Genomic DNA, 19,596 nt, shown 5'->3' with positions numbered 1-19,596 from the left:
AGGTGCTCTCCTCCCCCCCTTACTTATAGTGAACTCAAAATAAATATGAAGCCAGGGAGCAAATGATCTGACCTTGTAAACAAGGGTATTCAGCTGCTTCATTTGCTTTCATTCTTTGGCTGGGAAGCACCTTTCAGCATCCAGGTACTTGAGCAATAGAGCAAGCAAGCAGTTGCCTTTATAAGTTTGATATGAAGGCTACTACTTAGCTGAATGCCAAGCACCTGAAAAGATTATAGTTTCAGCTTTGGGATGTGCACATTCTACATTTGCGCCTAAATTGGATGTTTCTTGTTCAGTATGTTCATTGTGACTGCAGCATCTCTAGGACAATGCTTCTGAGTTTGGGGTGTGGGCTATCCATTCAATGTAGTGTTTTGAAATTAATGTAGTGCTCATGAAAATTGCCAAAATGACATCACTGGAATCAGAAGTTCTCAGTCTGTCAAATAGATACAGTGATGGTACATTTATAATAGGATAACAGAGCCTTTGACAGATCAGTAGTGTCCAAACTGTTACTGTTAGCTAATGGTAAAGAGTCAATCGTTTGTTTGGTTCCCAGTAGACAGAAGCCATCATCACAGTTGATTAGGCAGCTGAGGATTGAATGATCAGAGACTGAACTATCCTATCACTCTTAGAACTGTTCTTTCTAGAGAAGAGCAGAAACAGATTGGTGGGGCTGTGAAGGGAAGCATGCATAGTTGTCTGTACTATACCTGTTCTGTGACTAAATAGAACTAATTTAATCTCCAACCCCGTCATGCCAGTTCTTTTCATGAGCATTACATTCACTTTAAAAGAAGGAGCACAGCACAAGCGGTTTAAGCTTTCCTTCACAGCCTCACTACTATGGCTTAGGGCTTGTCTACATGGGGAGTTATTCCAGAATAGCTGTTCTTGATTAACTCCATATGTGGATGTTCTTATTCTGGAGTGTCTTCCATGTCCAAAATGGACTAAACTAATTCGGAATATGCACTCTTATTCCAGAATAAGAGCAACCACATGTGGAGTTAATCAAGAATAGGTATTCTGGAGCAACTTCCCATATAGACAGGCCCTTAAACTGCCAACCAAAGTACCAATAAATATAATGGGGTATTCTGTTTTAATAACATGAGGTAACTACAGATTGGACTAAGTCCATCAATTCATTTTATATCAGTCAATGAATTACCGTCAGATGGTAATGTCTTTGTTACTACTGACCTGGGTAGGGACAGGGTATAAAATGATCATCTAGGTTAAAAGTTCTGTATGTCTTAAGGAATCCAGGAGTCCTATATTTCTCAGCAATCGCAATTTTTGAAGTTAGAGTTGCATTTAGTGCACACTTAGTTTGAAGGTACACAATTTCATCTGTGTTTTTAATGATTCTTCCATTTAACTTTTATTATTGGGGTAGCTACTAATGAGGTTATTAACATGTGGCTTTTCATATACTTTGGGTCAATATACAATATTTTAATTGTATGGTTCTCAAGAACATATGGTTTAAGTTGATGAATTTACCTTCAATGACTAGCTGATTCACAGGCTGTTTTCCACTTATGGTGAAAAAAGTATGATTAACATGTATAGTTTGATGACACTGATTATTTGGATTCAGATATGACTGATGTATAAGTCTACACCTTGTGTGAGACATCAGTTTTAAATATTCTAAAATTCTCCCAATATGTAACTAAATGGGGACATGAACAATTTGTATTAATGGCTAAAGTACCTTCGGTAAGTAATATCTTATAATTTTGAGTAAAGTCTTTGAATCTTATAAGGATCACATTAATTGTGAATAAACTTATAAGATACTCAGCTCTCTCCAGCAAAAGGATTATTAAGTGAATAGGGTACAGAGACTGTGGATACTGGCTGTAATAGATATTAAAATATATAACCAGAAATATGAATGCAGTGATTAGGTTAGTATTGAGACCTTTTGTTTATACATCAGTGATTTGAAGGAGTATCTATCCAGTACATAAGGAAGAGAGTGTGTGCAACCTCTGTGATGTATCTTCTTGTCCCAGACCAGTCGGAGGGTACTTCACAATATGGGGGAGAGACAGGGAAATAATGTCCTCCACTCACCAACCAATGGGGAATCCACCCAGAAGGCTATACAGTCTCAGGCTGGGAGAAGAAGAAATTAGTGGCCGTTTGGGAGGCATTGTTGGAGCGGAGGTGACTCTGGTCTCCAGCAAGTTTCCTATGATCTGGGAGCTCTGAGGGCCAAACTCCATGCCCATTCCCAGACCTTCCCCCGTAAAATGATCTGTTAGAAGCATCATGAGAGGAACACTTCGGAGATTCTTACTCCTTGTGTGGGTTTATCAGCATAGGGGAACAATTTGGCTCAAAGTTCATTGTTATTGAGCTATCTTCTGATGGAGGCCATCGTGCTAGGAAATGCTATGTGAAATATTGGCAGTATAGGAACTCAGACTTAGAGGTGGGAAAGCAATTTCTATCCTACTTTAATACTATCTTAAAAAGTAAATTATTAATCTTTAAAAGCATATTTTTATTGTTAAATCAGCATTAAAGAAGCTTTCACAGTGAGCTCCTGTAAGGAAGGTGTGAGTTCTTAGCAAGCTGGCCTCTCATTGGTGCTTGGATCAAGAGTGGTAATGCTGTATTTTTTTTGATGAAATGTGCTACTTGTGTGGCAAAGGGTTCTCACCATGTAAGCTTCCAGGTTGCTGGGCTGAAAAAAGTGTGTACTTCTTTCTCTTAATATTTTTGGCATCTTTGGTTAGGTACACTTTCCACTGCCCTTAATTATTTGGTGTACTGCCTACATACTCTTGTAACTTGATCAAGTATATGCCCTGTCTCACAGTTAGAAGGCTAACTGCCCCTCTGCCTTCACCCCCACAGATCACAGTCCTCATGCTTTCGCCTCCCCTGGGGTGGGTGATTCTCCTGCTCTTAGGCTAGTTCTGGGGCTATGTTACCTCACAGATTCAGTGCTCACACCAGCAGGTTTGACTAAGTTTGGCACCTTCAGTTCTCCCCTTTAGGAGTTTGTGGCCAGCAGACCAGATGGCCTTCTTAAACCAAAGTTACTATTTAACAGCAGAAATAAAGCATAATATAAAAGAATTTTAAAACAACAAAAGGTCACGTCTACACTCATGTATTTTACCTCAGTCCTCACCCCCTATCCTCCGTGAGAGGAGTATAGGAAGGCCTAATTTCTTCATACCCACCAGCCAGGGTCCCCGTGAGAGAGTCTGTTCCCACAAACAGCTCCTCAACACACTCTGACCTTTGGACAGAGAGAGTCCTCATACCTGTTTTGTAGTCCTTTTGACATATTGGTAACACAAGCATTGGCAATTGAAACCCAGGCTAAACAAGCTATGTAATTTGGCTGGAGCTGATATGGTAGGATCTTCGGAGTTAATAGCTCAGGCAATATCTCAAACACACTGAAGTGTTTCCCTGAAGGGTTTTCTCCAGTCATTCTTTTGCCTTCCTTTTTATTTCCTCACAGCCTTGTTGATTTAACCCAATATAGACATAGTAAGCATCCCTTACAACACTCAGACAGGTTTATAGTATTCATAAATTATTAAAGAGCAGCCCCATGTACTTCACACCATGTTCTGTATACTTTATAGTTTTGTCCTGTTTATACCCAAATTTTATGTTAGTGACTGGTCACTTATTTTTAGCATGAAATGTCAGAGGTATGATTGTTTGACTGACTCATATGCAAGTTTTCATTGTTTATTTTTTATGATTCAGAAAACAGGGCCTGTCACTGGCAAAAGAGGACATTGTTCAGCTGAAAGAAACATACAAATGGATTATTCATCCCCTATTCTCAGAGGAGCTGGGTGTTCCTGCCGATGGAAAGGTGTTGTATGAATAATAAAGTTGTTGTTTTCCTGAATTTGTATAAATTACTCATAACATTGATGGGTTCTAATTAGACAGACAAGTCTGTCACTGGTTTTGTCTTGTAAAAAAAAAAAAGCTCTTTTACCTCAAATTAGCTATCTCAAGTAAATCCTAGTGGAGACAAGGCAAGCAGTAGTTTTTATACAAATTAGGTGGTAGAGTTAAAGACTAAGGAATCTTTTCTTTGTCATGACATACAGAAACAAACTTCTTTAAATGTTAAAGATAGCAAGAGACCTTCTAGAGCCCACAAACACTAAGTCCCTCTAGTCATAAGTGTACCATAAAAATAATGACAAGTTTTAGAGTAGCAGCTGTGTTAGTCTGTATCCACAAAAAAGAAAAGGAGTACTTGTGGCACCTTAGAAACTAACATTTATTTGAGCATAAGCTTTTGTGAACTACAGCTTACTTCATCGGATGTATTCAGTGGAAAATACAGTGGGGAAATTTTATACACAGAGAACATGAAACAATGGGTAAGTTATCTAAGGCCTTGTCCACACTACACAGTTCTGTCAACAAAAGTCAACAAAATAGTGGAGGTGTACACACGTCAATGCTCTTCCCGCTGATGTAATTCCCCTGCTACGCCGACAAAATAAAATCACCTTGATGAGAGGCGTAGAGCTTTTTACGGCAAAGTTAGATCAACGCAGTGTCAGTGTGGACACTGCGCTTGCTTATTTCGCCATAAATGGCCTCCAGGAGGTGTCCCACAATGCCTATCCTGACTGCTCTGGATACTCCATTGGCCTGGAGCGGCGAACCGCGAACAGTGGGAGCCGTGATCAGCCCAACCTGTGGACGCGGCAGGTAAACAAACCGGTCCGGCCCACCAGGGGCTTTCCCTGAACAAGCGGTGGACCGGCTTTGAGAACCACTGCTCTAAAGTTCCAGGTTCTGTTATCAATCCACTAAATCGCATTGCCTTTCTTTTATGGCTTAAAGGCATCCAGTCACTGCAGACTAAATCCTGGAATGAACTGTTTTCAAGGTTGACTGGTTTGGTTTTGTCCCATGATTTGCTAGGCTTAGTGACCATAATAGGTAGGCTTGGCAGAATTTGATTTTTTAAATATAATTTTGACGGATAATATTAATGTTTATTTTAAGCATTTTTTTAAACTTTTATCAATTTAAATTTTTCACAGTTGCAGGAAGTTATGGGGGAGGTCAGACAGAAAGGGGAACAGACAATCATTTAATGACAGACTCAACGAAATTTAAGCTTTGTAACTGTTAAAACACCAATTGTCAATATCACATGTCAAAATATGCAAAGTTAATATCCTTAAATCAAACTCTAATATGTTCTCAAGCAGCATATTTCTTACTTTGCCTGTCTAAATTTCTATTACTGACTGAAATAGTTTTTTCATTGTTTTGTGTGTGTACGGTGAAATCAATGTTTACTGACATTTACCAATAAAGATCTAATCATTCTAAGCCTAATAGGCTTTGGGCTGTTATTCTCTCTCTCTGCTAGTTCCCCCATGTGCAAAATGGGGCTAATACTTATTATGTGACTTGGGTCACATAATAGGTTGTAAAATGGCTTGAGGTGGTTGAGTGCTATAGAAGTCTTATGATATATTTCTGAAATGGCTTCTCGGTGACCCATTTAAAAGTTTCCCATTATGCTGCAATTCTGTCTTCCTCTTCTCCTCCTTCTTTACTGTTTTTCTATAATATATCAATAAGGATCCTTAAACCGTTTGTTATATACTTGGTTAATAAATTGCTAGCACTTTGTAAAAGGAAATTGTTACTGTTCTTTTTTGTCTTAGAGCTTGTTCGAAGTGAGTGTGGTCTTTGCTCACCCGGAAACTGATGAGGATTGCCATTTCCTGTAAGTTGCAATACCAACAACAAGATCTTTATCTTAATATTGTGCAACATTGTTAGAGTTTGTCTGTAGCAAATACAATGTTTCCAGTATTTGTGATCTAGAGTTGGACCTGAATCCAAACTCCAAATCCAGGTTCCTCTTTGCAGCTTAAATCTATGGTATCTCTAAGGGGCCGAATCTGCCCACCAAATCCAAACAGCCTAAAGTTTGGGAATGTTTGGATCTGGATTGTCAATGTCAGGGAGTGCGTGGATCTAGAATTTTGATTTGGTCCATTACAGAGATATGTAGTCAGGTCAGGCATTTGATTTAGGCCTGTTTGTACTGTTCATATTAGAATAAATAGTGACTTTACATGGTGTGTGAAGTGCTTTTGATAACCTATCCGTATATGTAAAAAAACCATCAGTTTATATAATACTGAGGTTTTCTGCTTATTTCAGGGATTTGGGTACGGAGGGAGGGATCAGAAATGAGTTAGTTCTACTTAAAGACAAGACTTTTTAAAAAAAACCCTAACAAAGTGCTACATAATCACTTTTGGTCTTGCTCTGCAGAGGGGCTGCCATAGAAATCCTTTTCCCACTGGCAAAGAAATCCAGCATTTCTGGAAATCTGGCTACCACCTAGTTAGATCCCTCAACAGCAAGAGGGAGCATGTTCTGAGAAAATGGTCTGATTGGGAACACCCTTTTGAGAAGTGTTTAAAAAACAGCCACGACTGTCTCTTCTGTCCCCTCTCAAACTGCTCCTGTGCTAACACCTGCAGAAGGTGTGTGAGAGAATGATCTGTTTTGTGTGTAGTGCTCTGTGGTTTGAAGTGGAACATTTAACTTGTTTTTGTTATTTTAATCTAGTTTCCAAGTATAAGTTAAGAATGATTATTTAAATTCTGGAAAAAAGAAGTCCGTGTACTCTGTATTATCTCCCACAAATAGCCTGTGTAGAAAGTCACAAGGAGTCTGCTGTTAGCACCAGTTTCGTTTTACCCGGATGCAGTCTTAGAGGTGCTGCTGTCATAAGCTGAAGAGCAGCAGCAGCAGGAGAGAATAAAAAAATGTGTGGCAAGGACAAAAGAAATTATGTTGTCTAACTGCATAGAGAGCAATCCACTGATTTGTAAACTTCCTTGGCAAACATCCAATTCTCAGAAAAGCCTCTAGTGCTAAATGTTTTATTGATCAGAATTTTCACTTCTGTGAAACAGAAAATAAATAGTTTCCTTTTAGGTATGTTAGAAAGAATCTCAAAGATCTGGCTGACCTGATGTTACCTTTTTTTATATTTGACTGATTTTTCCTGTTCAGTAATAACACTGGTCAGAGGTGTGCTGGGACACCGCGAATCAGGGTGTTGCATTTTAAGCCATGATGCATGGGTTAGGAACAGGAAAAGAACTAACAGAGAGCTAGGGAAGTCAGTGCACCTTGCAAAGGTGCACAGTGTTGTCAGTCATCTTTGTTGGCAGTCTCAGAAGAAAGGTCAAAGGAGACTGATTTTCCCACCCACCTCCTCATTCCAGCTCAAAACTGAGGGACGTGGGTGGGAGTCAAGATCGGAAAGGTTTGCACAGCCACTACCTAGACTGTACATGTTCTGTGGATAATCAGAGGATTTTAGTTTATGTAGGTCAAATAGACTGGCACCTTCTGGCATCAATTTAAGATTGAAAAATCTTAACTCCATCCCAGACTGGAGAGTGATAGAGACACAAAGTGTGGGGCATTGCTGCTCAAAAATTAGATCTGGTACCTGGGTATTTTCATTTTGATAAGAGTCTTTTATTTAAATGATTATATCAATTAATTTTCTATTTCTATTTAGAGCCAGAGTGTGTCCAGACTGTTTCAAGCCAGCGAAGAATAAACAGGTAAGAATCCCATATCTGTCACCAGCATCATTCTTCTGGGATCAGAATTCTCATGTCAATGGTTAAAATAAAGGCAGGTTTCTTGAAATTCAGTCATTACTTTAATGCCTTTTTTTTCCTTTGCCCCCTCTCTAAAAGGTTCTCCAGTTGTTTCGTATGCCTCCTTTTATTCACTCAACTCTCAACTTTTCTTCTGTTTAGGATGGTTTAGGACTCCATTCCCAGACCTTGAGCAAGAGAGCTATCATTTCAAAAACGTTCCCAATATGTATAGGCATTTGGTTTGGATACACTAAAAATATCAGTATAGTAGGACCACTACCTACTGTCCATAGGGGATATGGCTGAAATAAGGCTTTGAAAAAAAAAGAGAGCGAATCTAGTCTTTGCAAAAGGAAAAAAAATCAAATCATCCTAGAGCATTTTCCCCTGGCCACCATTCCAAACAAAACAAAACAAAACATATGCAGAATGGTTTCCTTTCATCTAGTCCAATAGGTGAAAGAAACAAAAAGAGATCTTACCATAATTACAGTCTCTGAGAATTGGTATAGTCCTCAGTGCAAGACAGGCAACTATTTCTCCTGATTTTCCTTTCTCCCCTCACCAAGGTCTAGTTCAGGAGCCCTGTGGGTTATGAGAAGACTAAACAGCAGCCCTCTGCTCCCTTTTTATGCTTTCTCCTTTATAGGAAGCACAGCTCTCAAATCTGCCTCCCAGCAGCGGCAGGTAAACAAACTGGCCCGGCCCGCCAGGGGCTTTCCCTGCACAAGCGGTGAAACAAGTTTGGGAACCCCTGCTCTAAGGACTAGCTTTTTCCTTAGTGCCCAGAGAAGGCATTTAATGCCTTCCTGGTTCACACAGAGATGAGGTACACAATTACTTTACCCTCGCTAATGAAATCCTCTGATGAAATGTCACTTTCTTCATGAAAAGGGTTGATTTCATCTCCTTATGCCACAATTGTTCAGTAAATGGTTTTATGGTATTTAGGATTGTTGACTTGTCCCAACTTCTTATGCTCGAGTTGTCTGTATCACAATGGTGGGCTTTAGCCCAACCATGAGTTCAAGTCTTACATACACATGACATGACATAATGCTCTCTTTGGGATACAGCCCAAGTTAAATGTGCTATGTGCTGGATGGCAGAGCTGCTTCCTGTTTACTATGGGACCACCAGGGCTGCAGTAGTACCCACAACTGTTGTACGCCACCCAACAGAGGGTGTCACCACTGAATCCATCTTTCCTCAGCTCATTCTTAAACTCATCCCTGTAGTGGTATGAAAGGAGCACCCGTGAAGCACAGGGAAGGCAGACCCTGTGTGGGTTTTCGATATCCCCCTCCTCTTCTCCCCATGACATGCAATGAAGCGCACAGAGTCCACTTTGTTTTCAGAGCTCTGTGCCTGCAGAGAGCAGGACTTGCCTTTTAGTGCCAAAGATGTAATGTAGCCATACATGATTTAGGAGATGCAGGAATGGGCATCAGTCTGTGTAACACTGTGTTCCATATGAAACTGTAAACATTACTCTGTACAAGTCACTTTCATGTGTGGAGCTGAGTTATTGTCAGTGGCTGAAAATATTTAGAGCTGGAAAAAAAATTCTGTCCAGACTTTTTCTAATGTAAAAAAGCTTTTCAATTAAATGGAAATTTTTGTGGGCAAAACTTACATTTTTCAGCAACCAAAAACTAAAATAAATTAATTTTGTGATTAGACTTGAAAAATGTTGAAGGAAAATTTTGATAAAAACAGAAGAATAATTGGTTTGAGTCAAAAAATTTCAGAAGAAAAAAATATTTTCCTGACCAGCTCTGGTAATGATAGCGCTGCTTGTGTAACACAATGAAAGAAATATAGTGCAGTGAGACTGTTTGAACTGAAAATAATAATTTTTAAAATACCACCCAGAAGGCTTTTGCTTAGAGACATTATATCTTTGAGATAGGAAATAACAAAGAAACTCTTTATCCAATGATAACAATAACTTACTTGAGCCCCTATAGGCCAGCCACATATTCTACCCTACTGGTCTTCTTGGGTAGCTGTGACATCCCAGAATGATACATTCTGGCTGTCACAGTATAGCTGACAGCATGATTTTGGAGAAGCCTAGAAACAGTGGAAACTCCCTATCTGTGGCCCCACAAAGCCATGGGACCTCCTGGTCAACCTCCTTCTGGCCCTGGCTAAAATGGTCATCTATAAAACCAGGGAGAGGAGGTTGGCCGATGGAGACTCCTGTGACTGTGGGGCCTATTTCCAATCCTCCATCTGTTCACGCATCCGGACAGAGTTCCCTTGATTCCCTTGACGCGTTCGAGGAGCAGTGGGCGTTGTCTGGGATTCTCTGCTCGGTGTCTCCGTCAGGTTCCCTTTGTTTGACCCTTTGACCGCACTCCTGTTCTTGTTATTTTATTAGTTGTCCCCCGAAATCACTTGGCTTCCAGGTCTTGTGGATCCCCCCCCCTTAGGCTGGGGGGACCCTTTAGCAGTGGGCGGGCTTCTGCCCGCCTACTTCCTGGATCCCAATAGGAACATTGGGAAAGTTTCATTTTTATGTAGTTGTTTATGCGCTGACTGAGCCTAGATACCATGGAGATGAGCACATTGAAAGTACATAGGCAGATGACTACTATGCACCTGGAGAGAAGGGGATTCAGCATACATTTCTGAAGTAAATTAAATTTGCCAGTCTTATTTGTTCATCACCTTTAACTGTACACTTTTACAGAATATATTAAGATGTCTGTTAAGTACAAATCTATCTAAGATACTTATATGCTTTCCATCACCCTACTATGTGAGTGCCTCACAAGCTTTAATGCATTTATCCTCACAGCACCTCTGTGAGGTAGAGGAGTGTTGTTATCCTCACTTTACACACAGAGAACTGAGATGTAGGCTATGTCTATACTTACCGTGGTGTGTAGAGTACATACACTGCATAACCCCCTGCACACGTATAAATAGCAGTGCAGACAGAGAGGCACAGCTTAGGTGAGTAAAGACACACCGGAACCTTAGGCTGTGTACCCTACGTGGTTCTCCACAGGCCCATGCAGTGCCTCCCATATCTCTGCTGCTATTTTTAGCAGTGTGGTGTCCCACTGCCTCCCTGCTCCCGGAGCCTTTCCCACTGCAGTGAAAGATTCCAGTAGTGGGGAAAGGCTCTGTCAGAGAGAAGGCAGTATGGAAAGGTTTCAGCAGCTTCCTGCTTTTTGAAGCTTTTCTCCACTGCTTCCCCCCATCAGAGTCTTTCACTGCCACATATAGCTACATACCACAGTGTGAACACAGCCAGCTTTTCACTGCAGCAGGTAGCTACCCGTATCTTAAATGCCACCACCAGCGTATACAAGGCCATAGAGAGAATAAGTGACTTATCCAAGATCAGACAGGAAACCTTTGGCAGAGCAGGGAATTGAACCCAGGCTAGCACCCTATCTGCTGGATATCTTTCCTCACTACCAGATGTGTGCACAAATCCCCAGTAGGCACATGTGCATGGCTAACGAGTCGCCTACCTTGTCTTGTGCTGTGCACATCTGATGGTGTTCAGAGCAGGCACCCAGGAATATCACTTTGTTGGTGGTAAATCCATGTGGAGTTCTGTTTTCAAAGAAATTAAACTGAGGAATGTGTCCTAGTCATGTACTTAAATGGCACGTTATATATTTTTTCTTAGCAGAAAATTGTAATTGTTTCATAAGGGTTTCTTTCTCTTTCAAAAGTCCTTTCCTCCATGGAAAATCTGAGACATACGTTAGCCCAGTCATATTTAGTCTTCCATACATAACATCACTTTCTACTATCTATTGTCAATAGTACATAATCTATAACATTTGTTACTATTATTAAGTGTACATTGGGGCCAAGATTTTCAAAAGTTGGAGCCTAAAAATAGACTCCAAAGCCCATATATAGGTGCCTAAATTTGTAGCCTTATTTACAGAAGTGTTGAGCACCCAGCAGCTCCCAGTGAGATAAATGGGTGCGGGGGGATTGGTGCTCAGCCTTTTTGAAAACGACCTCATTAATTTAGGTGCCTAAAGATGGCCTTACAAGTCTGATTTTAGACTCCTACTATTGAAAATCTTGGCCTGAACCCTCCAGTCCCACTGAGCTTTTTTCTTGCTTTTACATATTTTTTCATATAATCTTATGGAGGGACCGAACTAGCGATTATGTGTCCCTGAACCTTTGAAGGATCTGGGGCGGGATTTTTCAAAAGCATCTAAATGACTTAAGACCACAAGTCCCATTGAAAGTCATGAGACTTGTTCTCCTAAGTCAGTTTCTCCTTTTGAAAATCCCATCCCAGATTTATAAAAACAAACATTAAATATTTTGGGGGAAAAGTTATGTTTTGTTGTGAAACGATTTGTGGGAGGGAACATATTTTGTAGTGATATTTTCCATGCTAGCTCTCCCAAACTCCAGTATTTCAATTTATAGGAAGTTGGATAGAAACCATAGAATGAGATAGAATAAGTAATTATATTTTTTGAATATCTTCTAGAATCAAAGAGATGGGGTAAAAGAAAAGAGCCTAAGTCCCATTAGTTTTATTATGAGTTTTCAGTGCTTACTTACACATACACTTTAAAAATGTTTAGGCCTCAATCCTGCAGATGCCAATGTTGAGTAGCTTTACATACGCAAGTCAGGTTACTCATATGCGTAAGTATTGGCAAAATCAGAGACATACTGACTAGCGTGTATTGTTAAAGAGCGAAGACCATGATTATTAGGGTGTCAGCACATGCTGATATTGGAAACATTTTCAGGCATAGGAAAATAGGATACTTAAACTTTAAGTATAAAAAAACAATCTATATTGGTAAGAGTATTTGTGTTCTTTTTTTTTCTGATTAGGCAAAATGATGTAACTACCCTACCCACATCCTTTCTTCAGCCTCTCATATTTCCTTGACTCAGATATTTTATTTTTCATTTCACTGTGCAGTCTGTTTTCACAAGAATGGCAATTATAAAGGCTTTGGATAAGATAAAAGAAGAGGATTTCCGTGAGTAAGTATACATTAAAATTGTGTGTTTCTTATGTTGGGCTGCTTCTGTACAGAATTAAGATGGGGAAGAAAATATCAGAGGGAAATACACAAGCATCATTAATTGTTAAAAATCTACTGATATATGTAATCTTATGTATGTATTGGTCAGGAAATGTTGCATTTGCATGTCTTTTGTTGACATTAGAATGTGTCATCGTTATCTTTTAAGAAATAATCACAATGCTTCAGTTAGGTCACAAAGAATTGAAAAGTGAACATGCTGAAAACAGTACCTCCCTCCCCCAGATTATTTTATGATTGGAAAATTTAGGGCTAGATTGTACCGCAAGGGCACAACCTTAGATTATTACTGCATGGTCAAACTGCTACAATTCCATCACTGCTCCCCTGTTGTACCCGCAGTAAATTACTATGTGCTCTGTGCTTGGAATGCTTAAAACTGAAAATATAGTACAGTAGCAATATTGCCAATGCCAGCTATTCAAAAATCATGAGTCAGGTCCCAAAAAATCAAGAGATTTAAAAAAATACATTTTAGGTTTTTTATTTGCCTTCTGGCTTTTGAGCCTCAGAGTTCGTTCTTTCAAGCTTTTCTCTGAAACAGTGAAGATTACTTATTTTAAAAATGATGCTAAGATTCTCACATAATTCCATGACTCTGGGAGCTGAGACTTTAAGAAAAATACCAAATATTTTGAGACTCACAATAAAATTATGAGGTGGCAACATGGTAGCAGAAACTTTCTAATATGCACTTTGCTGAACTGCACATAAATCATTGGTCTTTTCCCCACCTCCCAGCAAAGATTTAATAGCAGATGATGCAGCTAGGTTCTGTACAGTATTAAGAATTTCTTTATTTCTGTAAAACGTACTACAATACTTTTTGCTAGTATAGTTTGAAGAATATATAAAATTATAGCATCAGTTGACAAAATAAATTAACAAAGTACATTTTGCAACGTAATCTGCTCAATGTGTTTCATGTTTGGTCACTTAAAGATTCGCAAGGGGTCTCACTGTTTTTAATATGAATAGGGAGGCTATATTGTAGTCATACTTTGCTTACATGGAAACAACTGCTGGATTAATTTTTGCTACAATGATTCAGCATTATGTTTTGAAATTGCTTGTCTTTTGAATCTCTCTTTTTTTTTAATTCAGGCATTTTCCATGTCCCCCAAGTTCACCAAAGAATATCTGTGCTGCTCTGGAAATTCAGTGCACTAATGGTGCAATTTTTGTGGCTGGTAAAATATTTCTCTTGCTGTTATTTTCTTTAAAATATGCTGTATGGTACCTACCATGTAACCAAATGGACTCCTGCTATTTATTATTACTCTTGTTATTAAGAACAGGGAAAAAGAAAACAGATATGCAAGAGTGAAGTTCTAATGAACTTCTCTAGAGAGGAAAAGAGATTACTTTTAACTTGCCTTTCATAGTTTCATAGTGTTTAAGGCCAGAAGAGACCATTAGATCATCTAGTCCAGTGGCTTTCAAACTGTTTTTCTGGTGACCCAGTTGAAGAAAGTTATTGATGCCCGTGACCCAACAGAGCTGGGGATGAGGGGTTCAGGGTATGGGAGGGGGCTCTGGGCTGGGGCAGGGGGTTGGGGAGCGGGAGGGGGTCAGGGTTCTGGGCTGGGGGTGCAGGCTCTGGGCTGGGGCCAGGGATGAGGGGTTTGGGGGCCTCAGGGCCGGGACAGAGGGTTGGGGTGCAGGAGGGGGTCAGGGCTCTGGGCTGGTGATGCAGGCTCTGGGTGGGGGTGGGGATAAGGGGTTTGAGGTGCAGGGCTGGGCCAGGGTATTGGGGTGCGGGGTTATCTTGGGTGGCTCCCGGTCAGCGGCGCAGCGGGGGTGTTAAGGCAGGCTTCCTGCCTGTCCTGGCACCGCGGACTGTGCTGCGCCCTGGAAACAGCTGGCAGCAGGTCCAGCTCATAAGCTCTTGCCCTCAGGCACCAGCCCTCCGAGCTCCCACTGGCAATGTGGAGCCGGTGCCTGGGGTGGGGGCAGCGTGCAGAGCCCTGTGGCCCCCCCTGCCTATGAGCCGAATCTGCTGCTGGCCTCTTCTGGGGTGCAGTGTGGTGTCAGAACAGGTAGGAACTAGCCTGCCTTAGCTGGGCAGCACCGCCGACAGGACTTTTAATGGCCTGGTCGGTGGTGCTGACCAGAACTACCGCGTCCCAGTGTCTTACATTCCGCGACCTAGTACTGGGTCATGACTCGCAGTTTGAAAACCACTGATCTAGTCTGACCTTCTTCATATCATAGGCCAGTAAACTTCACCCAGATACCCCTATGTTGAGCCCAATGACTTTAGTTAAACAAAAGCATTTTAGTCCTCAGGAGACTAATGACAGAACTGGAGAGATTGAGGTGCCGCCAATGACTGAGGCCCCTGCAATGGCGAGATATATCCAGATGATTCTAGCAGGTGATCCATATACCCCCTTCCTTCCTGAGCCCCACAGGCGACCAGTTGAAGCCTTGAAGCATGAGATTGTATTATAATCATTATCAGAATACAGAGCTAAAAGTATTATAGTTTGAACATTTAAAGGGGAAAAAAAGGATATAAAATAAAATATTAAAATGGAAAAGTTAACATTCCATGGCCAGCTAGCTCTTCCATACTGCATATATGTAATATTTTAATTTACTAATTGGGCTGTGAAATATTTATTTTAATGGGACCAAAATAGCCCAAGTCTGTTGGCCTTCAAAGCATGCTGCAAAACACATACCTCTGTTTTCACTGGCTGCTGCAAAGGTGGGCCTTTGAGAAAATTCATGTGTGGAGTGTGATAGACTGTCAGTTTCCTGCAAGGAGAGGTATGCATATGCTGGTTCAAACTGGATTCTCCAGGGACTAAGAGACAGACAAAGGATTTTTGGATAAATAGCCTGGTTTTAAACTGACTCAGGGCCTTCTTCCTGATCCAGCAAATGGACAGGAGACCCTGGTACATGAAGGGCCCCAATCCTTAGGTTAGGCTTGGAAAGACTGGGTCTAATTGAGGCTCCATAGCATTGGGTGCTTAGTCTTAGCTGAAGCTATAATGAATTTATAACCACAAGGAATCCCCTTGGATGGGGATTTGAAGGACTGCTCCTGGCAGAATCCATGTTAGGATTAGGGTGTTGTTTGTAAGCTTATTAGCAAGCATGTAGGTTCTTTTATTGTTTTTAATATGTTTTCTCTGTAGTGCTTTTACCTTAAGAATAATACAGTCTTGCGTAGAAACCTGTGTGGTACCTTATAATTGCAGCAGTTACACCGGTTTAAGCAACTCTGAAGAGAAAACAAGCAGATTCTGCTTGGGCAGCCTGTCTCTGCTGGGGATAACACAGTGAAAGCAGGGAACTGTGCAGGCTGGAAATACCCCAGTCAGAAGGGACTGAGACGCGGGTCTCCACCTGAGAAAGGCTACGACTGGGCAGCTGGGAACCTGAGAGTGGGTGGCTTTGCTGGACCAGTGAGGGGAAATACAGGTGCAGTTGCCCTGAACTATGACATGGAGGAAAGAGGGGCTTGGTGTTCTACAGGTGATCTCATATTGTTTTTATAACTTATGGCAGGGGCACCTACAGCCTTGAATAGGCATCCCTGTTTATTTGTTATATAAATCCAGGTATATACAATGTGCAGGATTCTGTTCTCAGTTTAGGGTAGTGTAAATCCAGCGTAGAGCAAAGAAACCTGTCATTTATAGTGGTGTTACTCTTGTTTTACAGCAGTATAAATGACAATCAGAATCTGACCCAGTGAGTGGAGTATATGAGAGTTGATGGTGTTTTCATGACCTTCACTTTTGCATTTCCTGACTCTTAGAAAAAATTTGCAATATTAAAAGGAAACTGTCAAACTGAAAATCATGTCTTTCTGGCTTGGTTTTAGCCTGCTATTGTTACAAGTAACACCTAAGTTTATTAAAATTGAGAGAGATGTAGTATTTTTCTCTCTTAACATTTTGATTACTTTGTGCATTTGACAATGCTTTGTGCATATTCATTTCACTTTTTGCCCCACAGAAGCTGTATTAGTCAGTTTCCTCATTTGTTTGTGTGGGGTTTTTCACAGAGCAAGGCGGGGAGGGAGAAACACTTTTAAAAACAGGAAAATGTGATAGTAAAATCATAAAAGCTGACCAGGGGGGTGAGAGGAAGGTGTTGTACCTGTAACTGTTTTGAACTCTTACGCTTTTAATAAACTAGATTTCAGTTTGAAGGAGTCTCTCTAACTTTATATTAAAATAGGGTTTTTGCACCCTGCAATTCTACATAAATCAGTTCTTGCCATGACACACACTCTTATTTTTCATAGAAGTGAGAGATGGAAAAGACCTTTTAGATAACTCAGTTCCATCTCCCAGCCAGTTCAGGAGTGTTCCTTGATTGAAGCATTCCTTCTGTTCTGTGGGAGGTGTTGTATTAACATGCGATAACATGAGGCTGTGACTAGAGCAGATCAGAGGAAGACAATTTTGTTTTATGGCAGCTTTTGAGGTTCCTAAATTCAGGCTTGTTCCACATTGAAACAAAACTAAAATCTTCCGAATGTTTTCATGAAAATGGAATTGTGTTGAAATGTATGTTTTCTGATTGAAACCTGAGCTTTGTGATTTGGGAAGTGACATGTGGGTAGCTGTTTAGAGTATTGGGAAGTGAGAGACCCAGGTTCAAGTCCCTGATCTTCCTGATTCAGGGCAAAGTTTTTCATCCCAAATCACTCTGAATGAGGCACAGGGATTTGAAAATGGGGGCTTGTCTCACTTAAAACGGTACAAACTATGCCAATATAGCGCTTCAGTGTGGACACTACCTGTCGTGCCAGGAGGGATTCTCCCATTGATGTAGTTAATCCATCTCCCCGAGAGGTGGTACATCGGTCAACAGAAGAATTCTTCTGTCGACCTAGCATTGTCTACTTGGAGATTTAGGTCAGTGTAACTATGCTGCTCAGGAGGGTGGATTTTTCACAGTTCTGACCATTGTATTTAAACTGACCTAATTCTCTAGTGTAGACCAGGCTTGAGTTTCCTGTTGACCTAATCATCAGGCACTACACCTCTCTATCTCCTTCCCTTGGCCCTCCCAGATATGTCTCTGTGACATTGCACTCCATATATTTATGGAAGTATGCTTTTGAGTGTGAATATAATGTAACTGGAATATGCTTTGTGCAAAAGGTCTCTTGTAAGGTATCATTACAAAGCTTATAATCTATTGAGTGTGTTCATCCTATTTGTTTCAGAGTAGCAGCCGTGTTAGTCTGTATTCGCAAAAAGAAAAGGAGGACTTGTGGCACCTTAGAGACTAACAAATTTATTTGAGCATAAACTTTCGTGAGCTACAGCACACTTCATCGAATGCATTCGTATGAATTTGTATGAATGTATCATTCTTGTATCTGAAGCTAGTAATATGAAGTATTACTCTGAAGTCCTTTCGTAATTAAGCAAAGTGTGGGCCATTAATGATGTCTTTGAATCTTGATGGCTTCCATTGACCAGGACAATTGGTTGTAAATCGCTCTGTTTACTTGTAAGCCTTCCTGTGTTCCTGTGAGTCAGGCCGGGAAGAATGGAGGCTTGGGATCTCCCAGGGCATGTGATCATGTCACCTGGTACTGGAATCCATCTTAAACCTTGTGCTTTTCCATTTAGAAGAAGGGGTGGGGACCCAGAGGGACAAAGGATTCCTGCCTTGTGCCAAAGCTATAAAAGGGGGTGGAGCAGGACATAGAGGTTGCCAGTCATGAGAAATCCCCTAGTTACTACCTGAGCTGGAACTAACAAGAACTGTACCGGGGAAAGGATTGGGCCCAGACTAAAAAGGGGTCTAGTTTGTGAAAGAGGCTTATTGGAACATCTCTGAGGGTGAGATTTACCTGTATTCAGTTTCTTAAAGGTATTAGGCTTAGACTTGCGTGTTTTTGTTTTATTTTGCTTGGTAACTTACTTTGTTCTGTCTGTTGTTACTTGAAACCACTTAAATCCTACTTTTTATACTTAATAAAATCACTTTTGTTTATTAGTAAACCCAGAGTAAGTGATTAATACCCGGGGGAGCAAACACCTGTGCATATCTATCAGTGTTATAGAGCGCGGACAATTTATGAGTTTACCCTGTATAAGCTTTATACAGAGTAAAACGGATTTATTTGGGGGTTAGATCCCATTGGGAGCTGGGTGCTGGAGATAGGTGATTTGTTGAGCGGTTTTTGGTTAAAGTCTGCAGCTCTGGGGGCATGGACCAGACCTGGGTCTGTGTTGCAGCAGACTAGTGTGTCTGATTCAACAAGGCAGGGTTCTGGAGTCCCAAGGGGGTCTCTGTGACCGAACTCGTCACAGTCTCCCTGAAACATTCTGACTTTAATGAAATGATGTTCTAACCAGCTCTAACTGTGACCTCTCTGGCACATATCAGCTATCAGAATGGAGAGAATAGCTCTGATAGCGTTTTCCTATCTCTATTTTAGTTATGCACAGAAATCAGAAATTCAAAATTGAGATCCCTTGTGCCTGTGTAGTATTTAGTACATGGTGTTAATTTTAATGATTTAAAATAGGTGTGCAATATTGCTGAGTTACAGTTGCTGGAAATTTGAATTTCCTATCCGTAAGATGCAAAGTATCAGCTGTAACAATGCATTAGCATTGGTTTTTGTATTTAATTTAATTTAAAAAAAAGAAAAAGGAAGAGAAATGTGATATGATGCAGTAATAAATACACTAATTACATCCAAGAAATTATGTTAAAAAGAACAATAAGGTGACAAAGTTAAGTACTCAAAAATTCCAGAATTAAGATCGCTGTGGAGCCTTAATTTGGCTCCCTGGAGCAGGTGTATTATCATACAACCTTTAATTACATAATTATATACTATTTTTAACATAGGGCCTCTGCCTCAT

General features: G+C 40.6%; 1 protein-coding gene across 7 annotated transcripts in view; it reads left to right on the top strand.

Moving 5' to 3' along the window:
• PUS10 (pseudouridine synthase 10) overlaps positions 1 to 19,596 on the top strand; it is a 77,166-nt gene that overhangs the window by 42,174 nt on the left and 15,396 nt on the right. For all 7 annotated transcript variants that reach the window (XM_037895981.2, XM_037895978.2, XM_037895979.2 and 4 more), the window contains 5 exons: positions 3,760 to 3,871; positions 5,706 to 5,767; positions 7,592 to 7,637; positions 12,613 to 12,677; positions 13,844 to 13,929. In XM_037895981.2, coding sequence (XP_037751909.1) covers positions 3,760 to 3,871; positions 5,706 to 5,767; positions 7,592 to 7,637; positions 12,613 to 12,677; positions 13,844 to 13,929 — 371 coding nt within the window. The remainder of the gene's footprint in view (positions 1 to 3,759; positions 3,872 to 5,705; positions 5,768 to 7,591; positions 7,638 to 12,612; positions 12,678 to 13,843; positions 13,930 to 19,596) is intronic.

The sequence above is a fragment of the Chelonia mydas genome, chromosome 3 (genome assembly GCF_015237465.2).
Source record: "Chelonia mydas isolate rCheMyd1 chromosome 3, rCheMyd1.pri.v2, whole genome shotgun sequence".
Lineage (NCBI taxonomy): Eukaryota > Metazoa > Chordata > Testudines > Cheloniidae > Chelonia > Chelonia mydas.
The sequence above is the reverse complement of the archived record's forward strand: the minus strand, read 5'-3'. Positions and strand labels throughout refer to the sequence as shown.